This window comes from Bombus huntii, chromosome 5, assembly GCF_024542735.1.
Source record: "Bombus huntii isolate Logan2020A chromosome 5, iyBomHunt1.1, whole genome shotgun sequence".
Classification (NCBI taxonomy): domain Eukaryota; kingdom Metazoa; phylum Arthropoda; class Insecta; order Hymenoptera; family Apidae; genus Bombus; species Bombus huntii.
The window spans coordinates 6925936-6951475 of record NC_066242.1 but is presented as its reverse complement, the minus strand read 5'-3'; the positions used below and the strand labels follow the sequence as shown (position 1 = coordinate 6951475).

Sequence of the window (25540 nt, the reverse complement as noted above, 5' to 3'; positions counted from 1 at the left end):
TTTTTATTTGTTCTGTAGTAGTTATATAACTTCTTCAGAACCTTTAAGATTATAATACAAAAAATGGGTATTTTATGAATAAAAGAATTATATCTCGTCGTTTTACTTTCATAGCAAATAAATGAAAAAAAAATAGATTTTACTTTATTTTTCAAGTTTATTTCTTAAAACTATATAACATTCATACACAATATCTTTTTAAAACATATGAAGCAGCGATAGTTGCAATAATTGTAAAATATTATTAAAATTAAATCTCATAAATGTCATAAGTCATTGCTTGAATAACTTCATAGTGTACATACGAATAATGAAGTAAACATTTAAATGATATCAATATGTATATGGTCATTGAAAAAAAGTAATGAAATATAACAACTTTTGTTTTTATTGCATATGCTGGCGCCTACGTGCAGCCCTTTGTTTGTCAAATCGTAATTCCATTTCCTCCAGAACACGTGGAGTATATCGCACGACTAGTTTCACAGAATTCTGTGCTTGTTTTAAAAGTTCTACTGCTTTTTCATGGTTTTCTCCTTCCACACACTGAAAAAGTTGTACATTTAATATAGGAAATTAACTATTTGTGTATTAAATTATATAAAGGTACAAAACAAATCATAAAAGCGATACTAACCACTCCATTCACTGAGAGAAGCTGATCACCGCGTTTTAAACCACCATGACGATCAGCAACACCGCCAGGGATAATTCGTGAAATATAAATTGGCGAATTTTGCTCTTTGCCGCCCATTACATTAAAACCAAGACCTTCCTCGGTTTTTGGTAATTCCACCACTCGTGGATGTGCATGACCCTCGCTTGCTGCAAAAGCAGCAACTGTTGCTTTTGCTGTAGCTGATGCACGAACATCTTGAGATCCCTACAATTATTAATACTAGCATTAAATTTAAATTTTCTGGAGGAAAATCTATTGTTAATTATATAATCACTAATAAGTAAATATATCATACCTGTATGTCCACTGTTTCATATACATGTTCGTATACTTCACGAACAGCACTAAGAAAATCACTTTGCAAAACTTTCTGTAAGGCAGCTAATTTTGTTGCAGGTACCTCGCCGCCTAAAAGATTTGTATAGTTAACATACATATACATATTAAAATTACAATTACTAAATGAACATTCATTACAAAGTAAAATGACGTACATGATCTACATAAGAAAGTAAATTAAACCAAGAACATTATGAAGAAACCAATATGAGGACCTACATCAACAAGGTAATTCTTGCAATAATATTTGACATATAGCGGTCTTATCCTTTACTTTTTGTTAATAAAATACATTTAATCAATTACCTTTTTGTAATTTGTCTAGTAATTCAATAGATCTTTTAACATCTGTAAATAAAAATAAAATATTTGATTACAGTTCAAAGTAATCTAGTTTTGTCATCTTAATCTGTATATTTATTATTTCTCATTTTATATTTTATATTCCAAAGCGAGTATATTTCATCAAGATTATTTAAATTTGAAATAGTCGTCATATACTAAGCCCAGTTTATATCTGTTGTAAAATTACACATATTATTTAAATAAGTGTATATATTTATTTAAACAACTGTACATGAAGAAATTTACCATTTGCTAAAGTGAGGGGTTCGCCCATCGTAACCATGTCTGAAAATAAATAAAAATCTTAAAAGATACCTTATACGATAGTTATATTTCATTATTGTTGAAAGATATACTGTAAATAATTTAGACAACCTACAGATACAGTACAGTTGATTCAACTCTGATCGTAACGTAGTCACAAACTAACTTAAAAATACGTCAACAATTTGATCTATCGACTATTGACCAACTATAGTCAGCCAAGAATCTACGGTATCTTGAAAGGTATTTAAATGTTTTTTCGCGATTATCTAGTAACTTGACAACATTAAAATAATTCCCTACCAAGAAATAGCGAATTCGCGAATGTATCTTGAATCTTGTGATTTCCTTAAATTTTAATTATTATTAAAATATTTACTAATCATAACTCATTTTATTTAAATAAATTTCGAAAGATGATAGATACATCAATGTAATGTGTAATATTACCCGAACAAAAGGATAAAAAGAGCTAGTATGAAAAACAAAATTCCTGAATGACAAACAACATTGCTGCCATCTGGGACTGGTAATTTAAGATGAAACATCGAATCTAGCTTAGCTCTTTCGCGCCAAATTTGTTGACCATAGTAAGTAGAACCAATAGAACTAGTTAGTAATTGTGTTTTGTGATAAGTTGTAAATAATTTTAATATATTGTGTTCTTGTAAATTTGAGGATGAGGAAAATAATCCCTTTCTCTCTCCCTCTTTCTCTCTCTCTCTCTCTTAACTAAATAATAACAAACAATTATATTTTTAGAGGAACAATTTAAAAAGGATGACAGCTATTACATTGTGATTTAATAATTTTATTGTAGATAGTAATACATGCGTTAAATACAAAATTGTCATTATAGTAAAAGCTAGTAAAGAAAAGTACAAAAGTTTTAAGAATATAATAAGAAATTAGGAATTTGAACAATGAGTGAAAATAAGGATTTGGATAACAACAATGAATGTCATGTACAACTTGAATTTAGAGAATCTGAAATTACTGAACAATCAGAACAGTACACAGAAGAACAGAAAAACAAATGTTTGGAAATCAAAAACTGTTCTGATATTGAAAAAGAAAATATATTTAATGAAACTTTAAGAGAAGAAAATCAGGAACGTGCTCACAAAAATGATAAACATGAAAATGAAACTAATTACTCTGAAAGTAATGTTGACAATAGTGACTTTATATTAAATAAATTTGTAAAAGAAAAAGATTGTGAGTCAGAGCAAAAAAATGATGAATCCAAAAGTCAAGTTAATAATAATTCTGACATCAATACTGACATGCTTAATAGAAGCATAAAAGATAAAGATAAAACACCTGACCAAAAAGATGATAAACTTAAAAACAACAATATTCATAGTAGATTATTCAGCATAATAGATAGTGACTCAGAAGAAGAAAATATATTTACTTCTAAATCCAAGAAAAAGAATGTTATAGATGATGAAGATGAAATTTCTAATTCTAAGCACGACAATATGTCCACAAAGAATTTAAATAAAAGCAGTACTATGAAACTCATTGATAGTGACTCTGATGATACATCTAATACTATTCATGTTATTGATACTGAAAAAACTGCTTCAAATGGGGTAAAGGTTGTAAATAATGTGAGTAATAATTATAACAAATATATAATTCAATTATTAAATAATTATTTAATCACATGTTCCACAGATGAAAAGCAGGCTTCAAGATCTAGTAGATTTAGAATCAGATAAAGAAAGAGAAGAATCAGACGAAGAAAGAGAAGAATCAGACGAACCATCAAGTCCTGTAAGACAAAGTAAAACAACTGAAAAGCATAAAAAAAAAGATCCTAAACTTAAACCAAGGAAAGTAAGTTGTTGAAAGGTTTTAGCGATTAAATTGTATATATATATCTTACTCTGCACATGTTAGATAGTTAAACTTAGTAAAAATAATATTGTATTGCAGGTTTCATTAAGAGCTTCTAAAGAAGAAGCTATGAAACAAATACAAAGTGAAACTCAACGTTTAGTACGAGAAACAGAAATTTCATTACCATATCATAATCCAAAACAACGAACAATACAAGAATTTCTAGAAAGAAGGAAGGTAATTTCATCTTTTCCAGTACCTACAGTGGCATCTAAACTGAAAGAGTTTTCTGGTATTGTTAGGTAAGCATTTCTAAAATTTAATGTTGAATATTATTATGTTTTCATTGAACATAATAATGAAGATAATGAAAATATTTTTATCAAACAGTGAAATTTTGAAGGAAAAAGAGAAAGAAGCAGAAATATTTTATAAATCTTCTGATTCAGAAGAAGAGAGTACAGAAAATAATAAAGAAAATACAGATAAAGGGCATATAAACATACAATGTACAGAAGATGTTAAAAAAGATAATGTTTCACGAAAGTTATTTGATGATGATTTATCTACTACAAAAAATAATGAAGAAGATAATGAAGAAGAAGATAATAGAAACACAATGGAAGTAGAGAATGAAACTTTAGCAGAAGCAGAAGACATTGAATGTAATAAGATAATAGCAAGTAATGAAACAGAAAATAATGCAACTAATTCAGTACAAACAATAGAAACACATTGTAAATCTAGTATAGAGGATAAGACTGAAGCAAAAATTTCAGAAACAGTTGCAAATGAAAAAATAGATGGTTTATTACAAAAAGATATAAGTCAAAATGAGCACAAGGGAAAAAGCATATGCATTGATAATGATGAACATAGTTTAGAAATTCTAAATGATAATGCGAAAATTGCAAAAGATCCTTTTGGAATAACTACGAATGAATCTGATGAATATGACGAATATGATTTTCCACCACTTAATTTGGATGACTTAGATGACCTGGATTCGCCAAATAGAATAAAACATTTACAGGATATAAGAAGTTTAAAACCTAAATTACGAGGTATTCCGGGGCAGATTATCGACTTGGCAGATGATATTACATCAGCTAAGAAAGGAATACATGGTTTGATAAATCGATTTGTAAAAAAGCATTCTAAATCCGATCGACCTGTTAAAAACATATCTAAAATTACAACAACACAAATAAAAGAAACTCCAAATGGTGGACTATCAATCATTAAAGAAACGCTCCCATATAGATTACCATACATAGAAAATAAAGATCCTAAATTAGAGAAACCTGGTGCAAAATTAATACGCTTAAAAGAAGAGTTGAAACGTAGAATGGCAATAAAACGCAACGAAGAGTGGAAACAGAGAGAACAAGAAATGAAAGAACAAGAAATTGAGTGGAATGAATCTATAAATGAAGAAGATACTTTTAATGAACCATATTCCCCAAATATAGAACCTCATATAAGCGAGGAGGATGACGTAGAAGAAGATGATGTCTATACAAAAATAGAAAAAAAGAAGAAGAAAAAAAGTGCCTTTGTAGAAGATGAAGCTGAAGTCAGTGGGGATGAAATAAACGATAGCGATGAAATCGAAGATGAGGATGAAGATGAAGATGAACATGAAGTACAAGAAAGTTCAGAGGAAGATGAAAAATCTGAAAGACTTGATTCGGAAAATGAAAATGAGAATAGTACTTGTGATAGCAATGATGTACCTGCAAAATGTAAAACATTTAAGAGGATTGTAAAACCAGTAGAAGATGATTCAAAATCTTCGGTTATTGAAAATGATAAAAATAGTAAAGAACAGCCAACTTCTTTTTCTCAAATTAAATTAGATGATATGTTTGGTAAAAGCATTAAAGAAAATGAGTTAAGCAATAATGAAAGTATTCCAGTATCTCAAGTACATGTAGGAAGTGATCCAAAATATCAAATAAACCAAACACCACAATCTAAAAGCAACTCCTTTGATTTCATTTCTCCTATAACACAATTAACTGCATTAAATGTACACTTGGAGGAAGATAAAGAGTTAACAACAGAAGAGAAATTGTTGTTTATTGATCCTACTTTGACAGAAGTTATACAAACTCCAGAATCGCCTCAAATAAAACGAGGTGTATCACAAAAGAAGTTATTTGCCGTTCAAGATGATGTACTGGATGAAGAACTCATGGAAATCTCTTCAGGTAAATTTCCAGAAGATAAGATTCAATTGAATTTCGCAAAAGAACCTAATGTAAGCGAATCACAATTATTAGAATTATGTTCGGGAACATTTAGTTCTCAATCAAATAATGATAAAGAGTCAATTGATATCACACACAGAATACTTCAGAATACACAAGCACCTAATGAAAAAGATTCATCAACCACTGAAACAGAGGAAAAAAATAGTCAACACTTAAGGAAGGAAACAGCATCTTGGAACAAGTTACGCATTTTATCTTCTGATGAAGATGATTCAGTTGAAGAAGAAATGAAGATGCGATTGAAAAAAGTTAGGAAGTTAAATGTATCTGACGACGAAGATGAAAACAGTTCTGCAATAAGCAGTAATAATGAAGAAGAAGAAGAAGAAGATGATGATGAGGATGAAAAATTTGTAGACTATGACTCAGAGGAAAACGAAGTCATTGTTCCAAAGAAAGAAATAAGACAATATGCAACTAAATTCTTGGAAGAAGAAGCCGAACTTAGTGAAAGTGATTGTGATGTATCTGCTGACGAAGATGAACAAGATCTGGATAAATTGGAATTAGAAGATGGAGACAATGAAGAAATTGATGAAACACAAGTTAAGAATCAATTAGGAAAACTTCATATGAAACAGATGTTAGATGAAGATAAAAAAGAAGTAAGAATGCTTCAAGAGATGCTATTCGAGGATGGAGATCTGTTCAGTGAAAGCACACGCGAGAGGAAATTCAGATGGAGAAATATAGGTATCTAAAAAATCGAAATCCATCTTTATTTCTTTGCATCAATTTACATCAATGATAGTAATTATTAGCCTTCTATTCTTTCTTTCAGGCAAGCAAGATGATAACAATGACGTTCAACTATTAGAAGGTAAAGACGGTTGGGTAGACGTATCTGATGACGAAGATCAAGAAAAGTGGCGTAAGATGAGATTCGAAAGAGAGGCATTTTTGGCAGCAAACGCAGTAAGATAAATTAGAAAATTTGTGATCATTTAGAATCGTATCTTCTTATTTGATATATTGTCAATTTGCAGAAAAATATAGATACCGAAATCGAAAATGAATTAAATAGCAGTCAAATATTTAAATTTGGCTTGAAGATTTTAAAGAAAAGACGAATTAACGAATTAGAAAAAGAAAATACGTTGGTAGAAGCACTTGATTCCAAAACGGAACCAAAAGTATCTCATACTGTTGCGGAAATGTTAAACACTTCAAGATTGAATGGAACATCGCGTACGATATATGTAAGTTTTTTAAAAACATGTTCACTGACAACTAGAATACATAGAGCTGATTATAATTTATATAAATTTTCTAGAATGTCATGCAAAAACGTTCGTTTCTTGCCAGAGGAGAAGAAGCGTTAACGCGTTTAGCTACTTTAGCTAAACGAAATAAAGGACCACTCTCATCAATAAAGGCAAAAAATTTTGTGTTTACGAATATTGATTCGATAAATGATAATGCCTCAAACAAATGAAATCGTAAAAATAGAATTAATAGTTTATTAATTTAATGTTTATTTTTATATATACACATATATGTAACTAATAGATAAGTAATATGCAGACTGTTATAAAGATTTGTATAATTTTATTATATATTTGTTTTTTTTCTATATGTATAGACATATTTTTAGAAATAAAGAAATACTTGTTATAAAACTAAAGTATTAATTATGTTATGTAATAGCAGACAGGGTAATAGAAATAACTGAAGACTGATAAATGTGATGGAATTTCGATAATATTTTTGACAAATAAAACAATTACAAATGAACAAATATAATACAATTTTTACAGTAAACCCATTAACTAGTTCTCGATACAGGACAAATACTTTCGTTAAGAGAATTTGTTTAATTTGTTTAATTAAAGCATAATTGTTTAATTTGATATTTTAGTTGCTTACTACGTCGGAAAAGAAATATATAAAAGTGAAAAAGTTTGACGTTAAAATTGCACATGTCTATATATGTATTTAAAAAAACATTGCTAAAAAGAGGTAGAACAATATATCAAATGTTTGTTTAATGTAATTCAAGCCAATAATGTGCGACCATGCCTAGGGCAACTTTCTCATACAGTATGAAACATACAGTCTGTTCATCTAAATCGTTTCGTTTCAAAGGGATATTTAGTTGATATCATTGACATTTATTTTATTTCTCAATTTCTGTATCGACGATATATCGACGACATCTATTTAATTTGATTTTTTACCAAAGAATTTTGATCTATGTGTATATTTCTTCATTTTGCCGTATTTCTGTTCCAATATTTTGTTTAAATATAAAAAGTATTTGATGTAAAAAGGACATAAATCGATCAAAAGTCCTAAAAATCCGAAATAAAATCCTAATGTTTAATAATACAATCCTGTAAATAATTATGTAGAAATAAATTGAAAATAGAAAGCATAATTGATCACAGCATAAAATGATAAAATACAAATCGTAAACAACTTAGTAGGTAATATTAAATTCACAGAATCATTTATCATAATTTTCTATCAAAACTAAAATACTTAATTGAATAATTAACACGTAATATTTCATATCGCCATTATCATTTGCTTCGCAATATAATAATCATGAACATAAATTTATAAATCGGTAACATAGGAATTCATTTCTGTATAATCTTTACAAATTACAATAGCTTAATATTAATTGTCCGAATTCACAGTTTTATTTATCAATCTTTTCTATCAAGATTATAAACATTATAAATATTCTAAATAACAAAACATTCCAATATAATACATATTTTCTTACAAATAAAAAATTACAGAACAATTATATTATCATCAGAGAAAACTACTAAACCGCTGAAATGAAAAACCATTTGTAATCCTCAAAACTACCTTTTCAACTACTGCTTTTCTTACAAACAAAATATTACAGAGCAATCATTAGCATCTGAGAAAACTAGTAATTTCTTGAACGCGAAAAATCCTCGCATTCGTAATCCTGAAAATTCTCCACTTCTTTACTTACTGAGCAGCTACTTAATATTTCCGCTCTTCTCTCTTTAAAAAGGGGCCGTAAAAAAACAGCTAAATAAACGGAGGAAGAAAACTAAACGCAAATGAAAAACGAATGAAAAGGAAAATGCACGAGTGACTGCGCTGAAATGGCAGGTGGACTTTTTCCAAAAAGGGAAACAAAGATACTTATATATATTTTAAGCGTGGTATAAAGTAAGCAGGGAAGAAGATCACATATAGAGCCGAACCGCAGAGTAACGGGTACTGAGCGTCGAAGCAAGAGGCTGGAGGACGTAGTTCGAGGCGAGGCAAGAGCGCTGCGCTGAGAACTCGGGATAAGGGTGGCTTGTTGCGTAAGCCGATTACAGCATCACGGCAGTCAGTGGTGCCTCGTGCGGCGGCCTGCTGTTCATGTTGCTATTGGTGCACAGAACGCGGATATGCCGGGCAGAGACATTAAAATCGCATCAAATATGTAGAGCCGTCCTCTCGCCCCTTCCATACCGGCGGATGCGGGAGCCACTCGTCGACATCCGTGCAGGCAAAAAGGTTGCCTGTCCTGGAAGTCGCATTACTCTCCTTTCCTCTCCTTTCCTCCTTCGACTCCTCTTCTCCTTCTTCGTCCCTCCTACACTTTACACGTGTTTTGAGGACACTCGTATATTAGGTTAGGAATACAGTATATGAATTTATGGAAGAAAATACTTCAGAAAAGATTTCGTCGATTTTCTTTTGAGAGATTTGAAGTTTTTGTTAATGTAAAGAGGACTGGATGTATATTTTATGAAGTGCAGGTGAATGTTTTAAGAGGTTGTAGAAACTGGTTACATATTAAATTTGGATGATTTTGTAGGTGGGAAGAATTGGTTGGCTAATGTGATATTAATTATTTATGGTAATACGTCGAACTGGAATTGGTATTGTATTTTATTGCATTCTATTGGTTCCTAACGCGTAAAACATAATATTTTGTATTATATACTAATCGTTCTAAAAGTATGAAGTATGAAGATCTTTGGAAAGTAGTTTATTGAATATGAACATGAAAGTGTTTTTTTGTACAGACTTGGATTAATTACACAATTGGTTGAGTCAGAGATTTATATAGGGTTAATGTACATTAAAAGAAGATCGAGCGTAAGGGAAAATATGATTATACAAGATATTTTGCACTTTTCCCTCATGTATAAGTAAAAATAAGAAAAGAATATTAGATAAACAGAAATTTATGAACGCTTCATTAAAAAGGTACACGAGATTTTTTGTTAGAGAACGTCACGGTAAATTAGGATTCTTTATTACTTGGCAAAGTTGGGCAGATATAGTGTTCAGGTTAAAAAATAATTGTTAATTTCTGCTATGCGGAACGTCTCAGTCTAATGCACGTATTAATTCTTCGATCGAACGTGGCCTCGAATAGCAAAACTTTCTGAAATCCGTATTTGAATATTCCAAGATACAAGATAATGACTTTTCAGCTTCTATATAAATTAAATGAACAAAAAGCTTGAATTCTTTTACAAAAATAATGAAACACGGTACATGATCAAAAAGTAAACAGTGTTATAGAAGCGAGTAACGGGAAATGTTGAACTATTATCAAGCAGATTTTCGCGTATAGGGTAACCCATTCCATTCGGGTGCCTGTATATGTGAGCAGAATATGGAGAAGCGAGGTTTTAGCGCTCTGTAATTCGAGTATCGAACGCGTCACGGTGTTTTCAGACGTTCATGCATACGTAGTCGGCAGCGGAGAGTGCAACACGTGGTAAAATGTTTCACGGAGTATCAAATAATCATGGCAAATCCGTATCGACCGACTTATTCCACGTTAATACCTATATTTTATGGCTACCGCAAGCGGTATTAGTCCACGCGATGTTTGCACGTAATAATGGATCATTTGCCATTTGTTTTCGTACCTTCAGCCAATAGAATGATTGCGTCCGGCATGAAATTTTGAAACTTATTCCCCCGTGCAAATACGCGATCGATTCGCGTGTTTTCGATGTTTCGTATAAATTTTCATATATGTTTTCATATAAACATTGGCATGAAGAATGATATCGAACGGATGCCGGTCGTTTATTCTTAATTAAGAAACATTTAATACTTTGAGTGCCACGGTCATTGGTGACCGGAGCGCTTGAACTTCTTACAATTGTAAAAATTGAATGAAAATTGACAGTTAAGGTATTTTGAATATAATCGATAAATAGAAGATACTTTGAAATAAAAAGTGCCCCATTGAACGATTAAACATTTTCATTGGAACATCGATAAAAAAAAAAAAAAAAAATGAGAACAAATCTTGCATCTAACGGTGCACCGTGTTAAAATACTTTAAACATAAATGTGGCTCATCAATACAATCTGGACAATAGGTGGTCACCTTTTTGGTCCGATTCTTAGCAATTTTTGATCCTAACTGTTTAACATTTTTGTTGAGAATTTTGGATCTTCGTTCGGCGACTGATGGTCGCCTTGGGCCCAAGTTTATTATCACAAATCACAAACAAGTACAATTGGGCAGGATGACGGCAAAATGTTTAATTACGACTGTAAACTTTAATTACGATTTTACGGATTTTCCCGAAGTTCCAGGGGAAGGCCCCGGTGTCCTTTCATCCCCGACATACTTATCTATAATAAGTACTAACTTATTATAAATAATCAGCCATGTCACTGCGCCACGCCAGAAAAATTACTGAAAATTCTCAACGCGAGAATTGATTGTAATTTTAATAAATAAATAAAAAAAAAGTACCTCTATGGGTATTTCTTCTAATGAGGGTCATACTACCACTCCACACCTTTGTTAGACGAAGCGCCCGTCCCGTTGACAGCGGCTACGTTCGGGGACTGATGGTTCCCTTGGGCCCAAGTTTATTATAAAAAATCGCAAACAAGTACAATTGGGCAGGATGACGGCAAATTGTTTAATTACGACTGTGAACTTTAATTGCAATTTTACGGATTTTCCCGAGGTTCCAGAGGGAAGGCTCCGGTGTCCTTTCATCTCCGACATATAGAATGAGCAAATACTGTTTACTAATATCTTCTACACGTTTCAACAATATATTCTGCACGTTTTGCTTACGACGAAATAACGGGTGCGAATGGTTTGTTGAAATAAACGAAACCTTGTTATAATATGTCGCTATCAAACTGTTACCAAGGCGCCATGGTGGTCACTCGTGGTCGCCAATAAAATAAACGGTCCATTGGGGAAGGATGTTGTCTTGCATCATCAATTTATTATTATTTTGCCATTATATTTTTTGAATAATAAAAATACTCCCGTGGCGTCCTCAGCGAAACGTGTGATTTCGACGTGGCAGACAAAGTGTTTTAAAGGATGAACGAAATGGGATGAAGTGGAAAGCAAATGGAAAAGTGGAAAACGTTTGAACTAGCTATGTTGTCTTAAAGCATCGATAAATAAATTTTCGATAGAAGCAAAGTTTTGAACATTTACCAGCTACGGATTTCCGACGCTTACCATTTTGACAAATTTAAGGGCAGAATAAATGTTAAAAATATATTGTTTTATTGATTAGTTACATTTATTTGGCAGATTAATTAGTAGTTAATTAGATAGTTTGAAAAGCTAAAATAAGTTATTCTCACACTCACAATTTGCAACTTTTAACTGGTAGGTGTAAGTTTGAATATTCTGTGTATTTTTGTATATTATATGTATTTTCTGGTGTTTAAAATTCTTTTTTTCTTAACGCCGAAACATCAGCAGTCTTTGTAACGACGAGATTAGAAGAATGAGTTGTCCACGTCGCGTCCAAAATGAATCGCGCGGCGAAGTGTTACGAGAGCATTAAAGATTATAGGGAATAAATGAAATGAGAGAAGTAACACAGAGATATGTTTCGTTCCAAACAAATTACATATATAAAAATATTGATTATTTCATCGGTATAATTTTGGAACTGTTTTATAAGCAGATTTACCTATCAATTTTAAATAACGATGGGATTCAAATTTTATTCAATATTTACACGCTTCGCCAATAAAATCTTCGTAAAAAATAACATTTATACATAGTTCATTACCAGAGTTTGGAATTTTTTCCAAATGACAAATATAAGTAGGTAATTTCTCTACGCAAAATCGAGTAATTCTATCCTTAAGAAAAAAAAAAAAGACGACAAAAAGTGATAACAGAGCGAATTATATTTAAAATATAATTACTCATTCCTTGTTTTTCATTTTTTTTTTTTTTTTTATTTCACACTCCTCTTGCTTTGCGGCTAAAGGATCACCTCCCGTTTTCTTCTGCATAGGCTAATCCCATACCTAATCATAATTACTAGAAAACAATGGTACTATATTCTTAACCAAAAAAAAAAAAAAAAAAAAAAAAGAAACGAAAATAAAAACTCTTCAGTTCATTCTCTTTGTTAAAAATTTATTAACTGTATTACAGCATCAACATCTGAAATACGTAGCTATACATAAAAAGCGAAATAAAAGTGGCGACAGCCAGTGATTCCGTGACCGCATCGTAATCTCTTGATCTTCTTACTAAATTAGCTGCGGAGTATGTTCAATTAATCGTCATAAATAATTTTACGTTGCTGATGGATTCACCATGCAACGAGGCCGCGTTTCCATGTCGACGTCAATGGACTTACGTGTGAACGTGTAGAGGCTTCAGCCGATTTTGCCAGTTAATCCTCACCCTTGGGAACCGTTCAGGCCGGACAATCGGCCACTGTAATTGCACGAGAGCCAGTTGAGGTCTCGTCAAGACGTTCGCCAGACCAACGACAATCGACAATCAACGAAATCGCCGTAAAGTTGTTGTCCTTACCGATGGATAATTTTGACGATTAATTGGTTCGAACGTTTTAACGTTTCTTTCACGTTTTAACGTTTCCTAAGTTTTATGAAATTGCTCGTACTTCACTCGTCTCTTCGTTTCTCATTTTCGCAGTTAAACGCGTTCCTCGTGCGTCAAAGTTGACTCAATGGCAAAACACCGATGAAATGAGAAAATGAATAATTAATTTTGGTCTTTGTCGCTGGCGGCCATTCACGCTAAATTGTCTTTCACACATAACGAGTTTCATTGACACGCCGAGAAAAAAGAAAATCTCGGAAAAATCGTTCTACAAATGACCGAATAATATTAAGTTGCCCTCGGAAGGTTCGTTCCGATTTTTCAGGAATTTTGTCGGCACGAAAGATCATATTGAAATGTTTCTCACCGAAAAACCTGAGAGGTTCTAGAAGCATGAAATATTCAAATTGCGTGAAAGATGGAGAAAGGTTGTGGAAGAAAATGGCACCTATATAATTCGATAAATGTATATCGAATCGAAACGTATTAAATTTGAATCGGGTTATTCGATCTTAGGCTACTTCATTTCAACGCGTATTTATAAATGCCATTAATAATTTCTATTCGAACAAGATAGAGAATAGAAATAAGAATGACGAACTCAAAAAGTGTCGTGAATGGTTCACTATGTAGGTTCAATAATTTATCTCAATCTATTAATGGTATCTAGCGTCGAACAAATCTTTCATTGTAAACTTTGGACATCCTATATCGTTAATTTTTCAAAACCAATAGTTTCTCATTTATAATTCTCTTAATTTTACAGCAATCTATACAGTAGGTCGATACCTATTATTTAGATATTAGGTTGTCCGGAAAGTGTCTTTCTTTTGCAAACGTGTTTTTTACAACAGTGCACCTTCATAGAAATGTAAAACCAAGTCTGTGAAACGTCGCGTTTGTTTATCTCAAGAGAACAAAATGGATTTATTAGTGTAAAAGTTTTTAATTATTTCAGCTATTTAAAAAGTCAGAGCCACTAAATTTTCAGCTTGGTGCAACGTGCACAGATCTCATTTCCTAACTTCACCTTTCATTTGCATATTGGGTCGTTTTCGACCAATGTTTCAAGTAATTTTTCATTTTCTCCATGTCCTTGTTTAAAATTTTGGTCTGCTTGAAAAAGTTAAGGTAACGTAATATAATATAGGTATCGATAAAAACTATTGGATGATGTCTTAGAAACTTGGAAGAGCATTCAAGAATTTTGGGAGACTTTAAAATACGGAAAATTGAAAAGAACCGCATGTGAATAAAAAGAAGGTTGCAGACGGATCTACTAATTGCTTAACAGTCACATAACAATATCAATCACACAACAATCTATCTAATTTCAATATTCTAGTAACTATATCTAACATTCTAACATTCCGATATTTTATAACGTTTTAACATTTTAATATTCCATAACATTCTAACATTCTAATATCCTATAACATTGTAATATTCCGATGTTCTATAACGTTTTAACCTTCCGATATTCCATAACGTTTTAATATTCTAACATCCTATAACATTGTAATATTCCGATGTTCTATAACGTTTTAACATTTTAACATTCCATAACATTCTAACATTCTAATATCCTATAACATTCTAACATTCTAACCTTCTAACATTCTACGACATTCTAACACTATAATATTCTAACACTCTAATATCCTATAACATTGTAATATTCCGATGTTCTATAACGTTTTAACCTTCCGATATTCCATAACGTTTTAATATTCTAACATCCTATAACATTGTAATATTCCGATGTTCTATAACGTTTTAACATTTTAACATTCCATAACATTCTAACATTCTAATATCCTATAACATTCTAACATTCTAACCTTCTAACATTCTACGACATTCTAACACTATAATATTCTAACACTCTAATATCCTATAACATTCTAACATTCCGATATTCTATAACGTTTTAACCTTCCGATATTCCATAACGTTTTAATATTCTAACATCCTATAACATTGTAATATTCCGATGTTCTATAACGTTTTAACATTTTAACATTCCATAACATTCTAACATTCTAATATCCTATAACATTCTAACATTCTAACCTTCTTAACATTCTACGACATTCTAACATTCTATAACATTCTAACATTCTAATATCCTATAACATTTTAACATTCCGATATTCTATAACGTTTTAACATTCTAATATGCTATAACATTGTAACATTCCGACGTTCTATAATGTTTTAACGTTCTAATATTCTTATAACATTCTAACATTCCGATATTTTATAACGTTTTAACGTTCTAATATTCTATAATATTCTAACATTCCGATATTTTATAACGTTTCAACATTTTAATATTCCATAACATTCTAACATTCTAATATCCTATAACATTCTAACATTCTAACCTTCTTAACATTCTACGACATTCTAACATTCTATAACATTCTAACATTCTAATATCCTATAACATTCTAATATTCCGATATTCTATAACGTTTTAACCTTCCGATATTCTATAACGTTTTAATATTCTAACATCCTATAACATTGCAACATTCCGATGTTCTATAACGTTTTAACTTTTTAACATTCCATAACATTCTAACATTCTAATATCCTATAACATTCTAACATTCTAACCTTCTAACATTCTACGACATTCTAACATTCTATAACATTCTAATATTCCGATATTCTATAACGTTTTAACCTTCCGATATTCTATAACGTTTTAACATTCTAATATGCTATAACATTCTAACATTCTCATATTCTATAACATTCTGACATTCTAACCTCCTAACATTCTACGACATTCTAACACTCTAATATTCCATAACATTCTAACATTCTAACATTCTAACCTTCTAACATACTAGTATTCCATAACATTCTAACATTCTAATGTCATACAGTATCCTAACATTCTCGTATTCAACGCTATAACATTCTAACGGGCTAACAATTATTTATCTAAACAATTAAATCTCACTTTTGCGCCAGTACGTTCCCCAAAACCATGCATTTCCACGAACACAGCCAATCGACTCGCCATCAACCTAACCTCCAATAAATTCACCATATTGAATCCGTGCAGGCTCGAAGAAAGCTCGTCGGAAGGAAATAACGTTGGGGAAGGGATCCGTTTAAAGGGTAGCATTCTCTATTAAAGAATCGACAGGAACGACATCGTTCTCCAGTGGAGAGGCCACGGTACAGCGGCGTAGGAGATATACATTCATTAGTCAGGCGGTTGGACGGGGCGGTGAGTGTTTACATGAGCACGCGCCAGAATTCCACCGGAGTGGTGGCAAATATGCACAGTGGTGGGGGTAGGAGGCCGGAGATCGGTCGACCAATAGGAAACAAAGCGAGACGCGGCTCCCGGGCGGAGCGTTCGAATATACCAGAGGTTCGACTCGCGTACTTCTGTCAAACGGCGTTCAGCCGTCGAGGGAGCAGATAGCGTGTCTTATATACTGGAAAATATCGGAAAAATCTTTGACAAGTCTTTAAAATCGTCAAGAAATCCCATCTGTTCGCCAAGTGAGAAACAAATATATTGAAAAATCATCGGACGTCGTCTAATCGTTGTAGAATTATCAATTGATAAGACATCGAGAAACTCACCATCTGTTTGACGAGTGAAAGATTAGCGATCATCGGACATCGTGAGTCGCAGAATTATTAGATGAAGAACGTTGGTAGGAGACTGCATTGTGCACGTTAGAGAAGATCCCAGTGTTTCTAAGAATTATTAATCAACGTAAAATGGAAACGGTTGAAATATCGAATATATGGTTCGTCTAAGGAGAAACGTAAGAAAAGAGACATTTGGCAGAGACGAACGTCAGTATGTTGCACAGTTCGTTGCCACGGGCGTTCCTGGCCCCTGGGTTGAATTATCTGGGTTACTACGGTGACGAGATCCACCAGCATTCGTACGGCGCGGCTACCAGTTGGCACATTCCTATGGAGAACCCTCCCACCTACTCCAGGGTTCCCGATCATCACGTTCTTCAAAACTGGGACTTGTCCAGATCGTCTACCCCGTGTCCCCTGGATCTGTCTCTGAAACCTCCGCCTACACCGATCACGCCGAAAACCGAAGATCTCGTAGATTCCAAGAAAGATCAGAGAACGTTGGACGATGTGCAGAAAGAATTGGAAAACACCGGGTACGGAAGGAACAGCGACGAAACGAGTCCCCTGGTGGTCGACGACTTCGACACGGTTCCACGAAGTTCCTCGGTGCACAGTCATTCCAGTTACGAGCTACTTTCCAAGAAAGAACCACTGCAAACTCCGGAACCAACGGTCAAAGCCTGCACTTTGGAAGAGGCCACCAGACTAGCTCCCTTTGGTTCAAGCTCGAACGAGATCGCTTCCAAGTATTACACGCACAATCAGAAGCTTCTATTAACCAGTCCTAGTCACCTTCAATCGGTACAAGGCTACCACCAGCAGCTTCTTCTAACGCCGCAGCATCACCTGCAAGGGATGCAGCACGCTCCCATGACTCCTCCGAGCACACCGTCGCCTCCGCAATGTCCAAGACGAAAAGTAAGAGAGGAGGACTCGAGTCCAGCCTCGACGACCAGCAACAACAACGTCGCGTCTAGTAGCTCCAGATCCAGTTCCACCGAGAAGCTTCTTCAGAGACCCAAAAAGAAGCACGCTAGAAGATTGAAATTCGACGAGGATACCAGTAGCCCGGTGTCGGGTACCGTGATTTTGGGCCCGGACGAGGCTGTAGTCACCGGAGACATCGATCCGGCATTCAACATCGTTGAAGTCACCGAGGAGGCGCGAGCGGAGCTAGCTAAGATCGAGAACAGGCTTGGCCCTTATCAGTGCAAGCTCTGCAGGCAATTGCACGAGGACGCGTTCCAGTTGGCCCAGCACAGGTGCTCCAGGATAGCCCACGTCGAGTACAGATGTCCAGAATGCGACAAGAGATTCTCGTGTCCGGCGAATTTGGCCTCTCACAGACGCTGGCATAAACCAAGACTGGCCAACGGAGAACATTCGTCGTCTACCGGAAGTATCGAGATATCGTGCACCAGGTGCGACGCGAAGTTCACCAGGCAAGCAGCGCTGAGGAAACACCTAGCCAGTCAACATCCAGAGACCAACAACAACAACAATCACAACAACAATAACGTGGTGTTGGAGCAAGGAGGAGCTGTTGGTAAGACTGACGTCGTTCAGGTGGTTTCCAAGGGTACGTTGAACACCGAGATCCCCTGACACCAGTTCCCCGCGAGACCCTTGCCCAGAAGACCAGGACTCTACTGGAGATTCGGCCTTGATTTGTAAAGACCGAGTCTCCTAGTGGAGGGCTCTATTTTTTCGCAATCTAACGTTTGAGAATTTTTTTCGAATTTTTTTATAGTTGCTTGGTTGGAGATATGATAAAGAGCAGTTGATATATTATCTTTGCATTCCCCTTTGTTCTTGTTGTCATAGGGTATTTCTGGCATTTTTTTAAGTTTCATATTATATAGTAATGGGATAAATTTTGTTCTTCTTTTTATTTTTTATTTTTCTAGTTTTGTATTTTTCTTTAGAATCGTAACACGTGCAATTTTATGTTAATATTTCATTAATGGAATAGACTTTTCTTAAAGGATAGGTTTTTTTCTTTTTTTTTTTTCTTGGAGCGTGTAACTCAACCGGTGTCGTATACAGGGAATGATGCAAGAGGGAAGGAGTAACGTGTTATTTGATTAGTAAATAATAGCGAAAGCAAAATTTAATACGACATTCTTCTCTGTACGCGTTATATAGTCATTATGTTGGAGAATACGTCGGTCGAGGATTGAGAATTTTCTTTCGAAAACTGAATATTTCGATTTATATAACGCCTGAAAGGTTTTGTATATATTTTCAACTATACAGTGATTTTTTAACCTTTATGCTAAATTTATTTTCATTACGTAAATATGTTTCATATTCCGATACGCTTATCGTATTTTTTTATATAAACTTATTCATTAATAGATTGCACATATCTTGGAGTTTCATAAGTTTTATAGTAAGGTATAAAATATCCTACTTCATATCATGATAAAATTTATCAAACGATAGAGTGTGTTACTACCGATAAAAAGATTTTGCAGCAGCTGAGAATATTGCTTTTAAAAACAACAGAACGAAACAAGCGTAAATTTCAATCGTGATTGTAGACATTTTACTGACGGCGAAATTTCAGTTATCAATAATTCGGGACGATATTACGACGCACAATCGTAAAGTACAGCTAACGATCAATTTCAGAATTTCTATAATAATTCAATCTTTTTTTTTTTAAGGAACATCGATTATGATATCTATTAGGTCGTTTCATAAATTTTGTCGCTTTTCGATAACAAAATTTGGCAGGAAATTGCGAAGAATCATTGTGAGATCAATCGTAAATTCCCTCGTCTTCTCACCTCTTCTCATCTAGAAATTATGTTTGTTTCTTTTTTCAATTTATTTCACTTGCTTCTATTTACTCTTCTTTCGCGAAATTTCAAAAATCTCCGTTTCTTATTAATCTTCGACGAAAATATCTCCTACTAAAAACTACGTAGTAATTAATAAAATTAAGAGAACTAGAAAACGGATGAAAGAAAACTAGACGATTTTTTAATGAATGAAAAAAAAAACAAATATAAATAGGCAATATTTGACAAATAGGAAAAATAAGTAACAACAGAGAAAACGACCAATCTTATGGAACAACCTAACGGAATCGCGTTAAAGAAACCAAGAAAAAATTTCACTGACAACTTTTCGTTTACCAATAAAATTTTGCTTCTCCAAAACTCGAGACAATAACAGCCGTTGCAACGGAACAGTTAAATACTAACGTGTGTGCTTACGAATGGCACGAGGGCCGAATCGGACTGTAAATTTGCATAGAATTAGAAGTAGCGAAGCAGCAAGGTTAATACGATGTTGCGTGCGATGTAAATCTGTAGATAGTAGAGAGAGGTCGGTTATAAAGCGTGACTGTGCGTGTACATATACCTAGCTGGCAATTTATCTGTGTTGTAATATTTATCCAAGGCGACGATTCCCCATCTTTCATCCTAAGTTAACACGTTGCCTGTCACGGTGGCCATCGGTGAGCCACGTTACTAAATTCTTTAGAACAGCGATCTTCCATCCTTTTCATCTTATGGCACGCATAGACTAATTGCTAAAATTTTGCCACAGACTAAAAGCTATGATAAATAGATATATTTGATCGGAGACAAGGCTATCGTTTTGACCATCGTCGTTCTTTTTATTTGACGATCCTTTGAAAAGAGAGTCGATCAGAAACCGATTGGTTATACGTTAGGTATCGCGTGTCTGAAAATTTTTGCTGCACACCTCTGTATCCATAGTTGATAATGGTTGAGAATTGCTGTTTCAGAATGATTAAAATAAGATAAAGATCACGGGCTGAAAACTGTTTAACAACGTGAATATCTTGGATAACATTGTTGGAGGAAAAAATGAGTAAATCGGATCTAATACTTTGCGCGAATGAAAGTTTATTGATTGAAAATACATAGAACTGGCGTGACAGCCGACGTGTTAAGAGGACGTACGTTATTCTGATAAGTATTCCTTAGCGTTATAAATTTAACTTAACTCGCTGATTGGACTCATCGAATCGAGTGAATCGTGATCATACAGCAAAATATCAAAGATATTTAAGGCGATCGAATTAGCGCGTATCTAGTCGACAGGGTTATCAACTACTCGTTGATTACTTTTAATGTAGGATTAAGTAAGTTGTAAGATTAAGTAAATTAGATTCAGTGGATATTTCGTGGATAAATTTCTAATCAAACAGCCACTGTAATGCATATCGTGTATTATTTCTTATTAATCGTAAATAGATGTAGGAGGGAAAATGTTATTAAATCGTTGGTATGTTTTATAGTGACAGAATTGCATGTATAGTAGTCCTGAATCATTCAATATTTGCCATTAAATTCTGCGAATTTTAATGCAATTATGAGAAATTCGAAAACGCAAAAATACGCGAAGTATAGTGTTCGTTATATCGTTTGGTAGATAAAAGAAATTTTTGTCTACTTTGTAAATTATATTTCCCAATGAGAGGAAAATAAATACGTTTATTTCGTTCATAGCAAATGAAACTGCATCTTAGCCCTTTGCACTCCGAATTTTATTTCAATTTCGTTACCATCGACTTCCAACGCTTTTAAGTATTTTATTTGAAATTTATTCTAACTAAAAAATAAGACGATTTGAATAGGTAAAGGAAGAAACAAATTCACTTAAATACCAGTTTTGTTCACAGTATTGTTGTATTTTGTAATTTTTAAGTGTGTGATATATCTTGAAGCAATTTCCAGGATGCAATCCTGGTTTCCTTTCGCACGTTTCACAACAAAAGGTGAACATGAAAGAATGTCGAGTGGGACTCGACAAAGGAGATAAAAACTCACACTCGACATAGAAGTGCAAAGGGTTAGTAATACTTTTTATAAAAATATAACGATACATTGAAGCAAAAGAGAGCTGACAGTAACTAAACGAAAAAGCCATTAGTAAAAGGGAAGATATTTGCTAATAAGGAATTACACGTGTTGTCATGTCATAGATGAAAAAGTCAACATGGGAGGGAAGTACCATAGGAAAATTTCTCGATTCAGTAAATTCAGTGACTACATAGTGTATTTCAATTTTGCGTGAATATGATCGTCCGAGTTAGTATGTACGGCTGCGTGTAATAAAGAGTTGCTTCTAGTCTCTACTCAGACAGCATAGTTTAACGATCATTGCCAAATCGTAGCAGTTGTATCTAGTTAGAGAATGAGAATGTATTCACTGTTCTAAAACGTACTCCGATAACATGTATTATTTAGATAGAAACACATATTGATTGAAAATTCGTAGTTAATCGAAACGTTGCATCTATCAAATTATTTCGAACGAGCAAAACGATGTTCAGTTCTCGGAATATAAATTCTACGACCCACCTTTTTCCATATATTTAAACATTTAATAACAAATTATTTTTTCGCCCATAACAAAGAAAGGCAACTTGTGTGAACGATAATATCGTTACATCATAGTACACGTTATTATTATTGCCATCGTTCTTTGCCACTCGTTTCGCTTAATTACTGGGTTTCATCATAGTAAGGTGGCTTGAGGTGACAGTGAAACGTTGTAAACATTCTTTCAATTTTTTTCATTAAAGAATTTCACAAAATCCTTTTATTACTATTATTATTCGTTAGTTCGGTATTATTGTATTGTAAATTAATATTAAGATAGAATACAATGATTTCTTTAGGAAAAGATTTATAATTAAAAAAAACACCAAAGATTTGATATAGAATATCAAACGCTTGTTCAATCACCGTAATATCGTTTCGGGTCACCGACGTTGTATAATAATATTCAGTTTAGTTCTTTTTTTTTTCAGTTTTCCATTCTGCTTTATTCTACTCATTTAGAATAAAAGAGTATAATCTAGTCGAAGAGTAGTGAGCGAAGGTGTCTTTTTTAAGATTAAGTAGATAATAAAAATCACGAAGAACAATCACGAGAAGCTTGTACCGAGTGACTGGTTTAGGTATATGTCATAAGGATAGCCATCTATGTATAATTCCGATATAATGAAATTTAATTAGCGTTCGGAAACGTAGAAAATCGTGAAATAATTACACGTGGATTGTAGCTCGAGACATTCGAGCGACGACCAACCGGCGAACGAAAAAAAGTAGGGCACCGTTAAAAGATAAACGTATCTAGATGAACGCGGTGAATGTTAATTAAACAAAGCCTAGTCAGAACTAGTCGTGAGTAAGCATACAAATATATATACTATCTCTAGAAAGTGTATGAAAGGAACTTAAAAATGGAGAAGTTTATCAGCGACAAGGGGCAAACGATTATTCGTAGACTGCGGATTTTTATGTATTTATTTTATTTTTTATTTCCCTTGGACTAACGCTGCTTTATTAGGAAATAATTATATTTTATCTAAATATTAATTTATGGATAACGTGATAATAATTTAAAGATGTAAAGATACACGTAACATGTGAAAATATATATAAGATATCCGAAGTAGAATATTTATTAAATTCCATTTGTTTAATCGTGTTCGCAGACATCTGAATCTGCATAAATATCCGCAGTCGAATTATCTGTATAGGTAGTTATATCTTCTGATCGTCGTTAATTATGTGTCTGTAACACGATAGTCAACGAATCAGGCGATCGTATGTACATATGTATGCGTTAGATTGTTACAAAGAATTTGTCCGGCTATATCGCGTGATATATTTTTTAACGAATTATTTATACGCTGTTGAAAGCGATTAGAATTAAGTTGTCTTACTTAAATAGTACATAGCGAAGAATATTTTATTTAACCGAAGCTCGATATGCAAGAGCATGTAAGAATTATACCTACGTACTTGGAAGATTAATACGTGGTGCTATAACTCTAACAGCATTCATGATAGCACAACAGGTTGCGTGTTTAAGCGAATCAAAGAGGTTGTCACCTATCAAATTAAAGTAAGCACTTCGTGTTCACATTTTCCTTTTTGTTTATCTATACATGATGTAATAAAAGATCACGATTAAATATGTAAAAATTATCGATAAGAAGAAGTACGAAATTTTTGATTGGAAAATCGACAAAATGTTTGTAATAATCTTGTCTGCGATACATGCACATGTATCTATAAATATGTATAATAACGATCCGCGTCCATGTGAGCTGAGTATCATCGCACATTTAAGAAACTGCAAGTATAATTGATTGTATGTAACGTAGGCTAGTCACCAGATGTATTTTCTGTTCATATCTGTATATATCAAAATTTCATTTCTCGTAAATATACGAATCTTGAAGGCGAATCTCTGTTTGAAGATTATTCATTCGCATTTTGTTCACGATAATTATTTCTTCCTTCCTTCCTCCAACTTCCTCCTCGATATATCATTTTTGTTCTACCATTGAATACGATGACTCCAATGAAGATGAGTTGCTTTAGCTTACGTTACGCGTTTTCGTTCGCATCTTAACTTAACTTTTGCTGCTATTGACGCACATGTTGCGTCAACGCAATTATCTACATAATCGTAACACATATGAAAAACTATCACGTTCTTGTTCGTTTGCATCGTTTCCACAGAAGATTTAGCAAATTTTGAAGATCAAAACAGACAAAACCAGCAACGATCCTCAAGAAATACAGATATTCTTGACAAATACACCTATTGGTAGCATCAAGGCTGAAGTAGCTATCAAGTAATCCAATGAATCACACAGCAATAGATCACCATTTTCATATTTTTCTGGATAGCACTTTCAGGTATTTCAATGGCACGAACAACTTGCACGATTTATGGTATCGATATCGTATAGGTCGATCTACATTAATGTGAATTACAATTATTAGGTTGCCCGGAAAGTATCTTTCTTTTGCAAACAACAGTGTTTTTTACAACAGTGCACCTTCGTACAAACGTGAAGCCAAGTTTGTGAAATGTCGCGGTGTTTATCTCAACAGAACAAAAAATCTTGTGCGTCTATCATTTCCTCATAAAACGAAAGAAACTTTTCAGCCAATACAAAACAACCCAATACATTTGAAGTATATTACGATAAGTGTAGACGCCACGCGAAGAAAGATGGGAGGAGATTGCAAGTAAATAGGTTTCAAAAACAAACAAATTTCCATCGTTGTGTGAATACCATTGATATAAAATCCTCGACTGCTTGTTCATCTACCGATAGATTCTGTCTGCGAATTAAGAGTCACAATATCGAGGATGATTGATTTTCATTGATCCAAAGGAAATTGCGTAAGGATCAACAAAAAAGATATAGATATAGAGTGATCGAAGTCAGTATTGTCCAGGGATGATGCCCTTGGACGTTACTTGGCCCCGTGTGCCAGCATAATGCCTCACCGTAGAATCCATAGAGGGATTGCTGGCTCTGTAATCTGCGCGGTGCCTTTGTGCCGG

General features: G+C 33.5%; 3 protein-coding genes across 4 annotated transcripts; 2 read left to right on the top strand and 1 right to left on the bottom strand.

The window, feature by feature from the left end:
• Positions 1 to 133: 133 nt before the first annotated feature.
• LOC126865821 (protein lin-7 homolog C) lies at positions 134 to 1864 on the bottom strand. The gene is made up of 5 exons (XM_050618723.1): positions 1610 to 1864; positions 1325 to 1366; positions 975 to 1087; positions 638 to 883; positions 134 to 546 (listed from the first exon to the last, which is right to left on the bottom strand). Exons 1-5 carry the CDS (start codon positions 1644 to 1646, stop codon positions 388 to 390), a joined length of 597 nt encoding a protein of 198 aa, XP_050474680.1. The 5' UTR covers positions 1647 to 1864; the 3' UTR covers positions 134 to 387.
• On the top strand, positions 1105 to 7375 carry LOC126865812 (claspin). Of its 2 annotated transcripts, XM_050618710.1 has the most exons (9): positions 1105 to 1246; positions 2044 to 2217; positions 2390 to 3243; positions 3311 to 3472; positions 3572 to 3777; positions 3866 to 6444; positions 6533 to 6666; positions 6738 to 6950; positions 7025 to 7375. In XM_050618710.1, the coding sequence occupies exons 3-9, from the start codon at positions 2551 to 2553 to the stop codon at positions 7184 to 7186; spliced, it is 4149 nt and encodes a 1382-aa protein (XP_050474667.1). In that variant the 5' UTR covers positions 1105 to 1246; positions 2044 to 2217; positions 2390 to 2550; the 3' UTR covers positions 7187 to 7375. The 2 variants fall into 2 exon arrangements, with proteins under 2 accessions (XP_050474667.1, XP_050474668.1); XM_050618711.1 differs by lacking the exons at positions 1105 to 1246; positions 2044 to 2217 and having other exon boundaries at positions 2224 to 3231.
• A 9585-nt stretch (positions 7376 to 16960) lies between these two features.
• On the top strand, positions 16961 to 24488 carry LOC126865414 (zinc finger protein 286A-like). Its single transcript, XM_050617868.1, has one exon. It carries the CDS (start codon positions 17390 to 17392, stop codon positions 18782 to 18784), a length of 1395 nt encoding a protein of 464 aa, XP_050473825.1. The 5' UTR covers positions 16961 to 17389; the 3' UTR covers positions 18785 to 24488.
• Positions 24489 to 25540: the final 1052 nt, after the last annotated feature.

Coding starts and splice junctions, on each gene's coding strand:
- LOC126865812 (XM_050618710.1), top strand. CDS start 2,551: ATGAGTGAAAATAAGGATTTGGATAACAACAATGAATGTCATGTACAA. Junction 3,778..3,865: donor GAGTTTTCTGGTATTGTTAG/GTAAGCATTTCT, acceptor TTTATCAAACAG/TGAAATTTTGAAGGAAAAAG. Junction 6,667..6,737: donor CATTTTTGGCAGCAAACGCA/GTAAGATAAATT, acceptor GTCAATTTGCAG/AAAAATATAGATACCGAAAT.
- LOC126865414 (XM_050617868.1), top strand. CDS start 17,390: ATGTTGCACAGTTCGTTGCCACGGGCGTTCCTGGCCCCTGGGTTGAAT.
- LOC126865821 (XM_050618723.1), bottom strand. CDS start 1,646: ATGGTTACGATGGGCGAACCCCTCACTTTAGCAAATG. Junction 1,367..1,609: donor ACCCCTCACTTTAGCAAATG/GTAAATTTCTTC, acceptor TTTTATTTACAG/ATGTTAAAAGATCTATTGAA. Junction 884..974: donor ATGAAACAGTGGACATACAG/GTATGATATATT, acceptor TAATAATTGTAG/GGATCTCAAGATGTTCGTGC.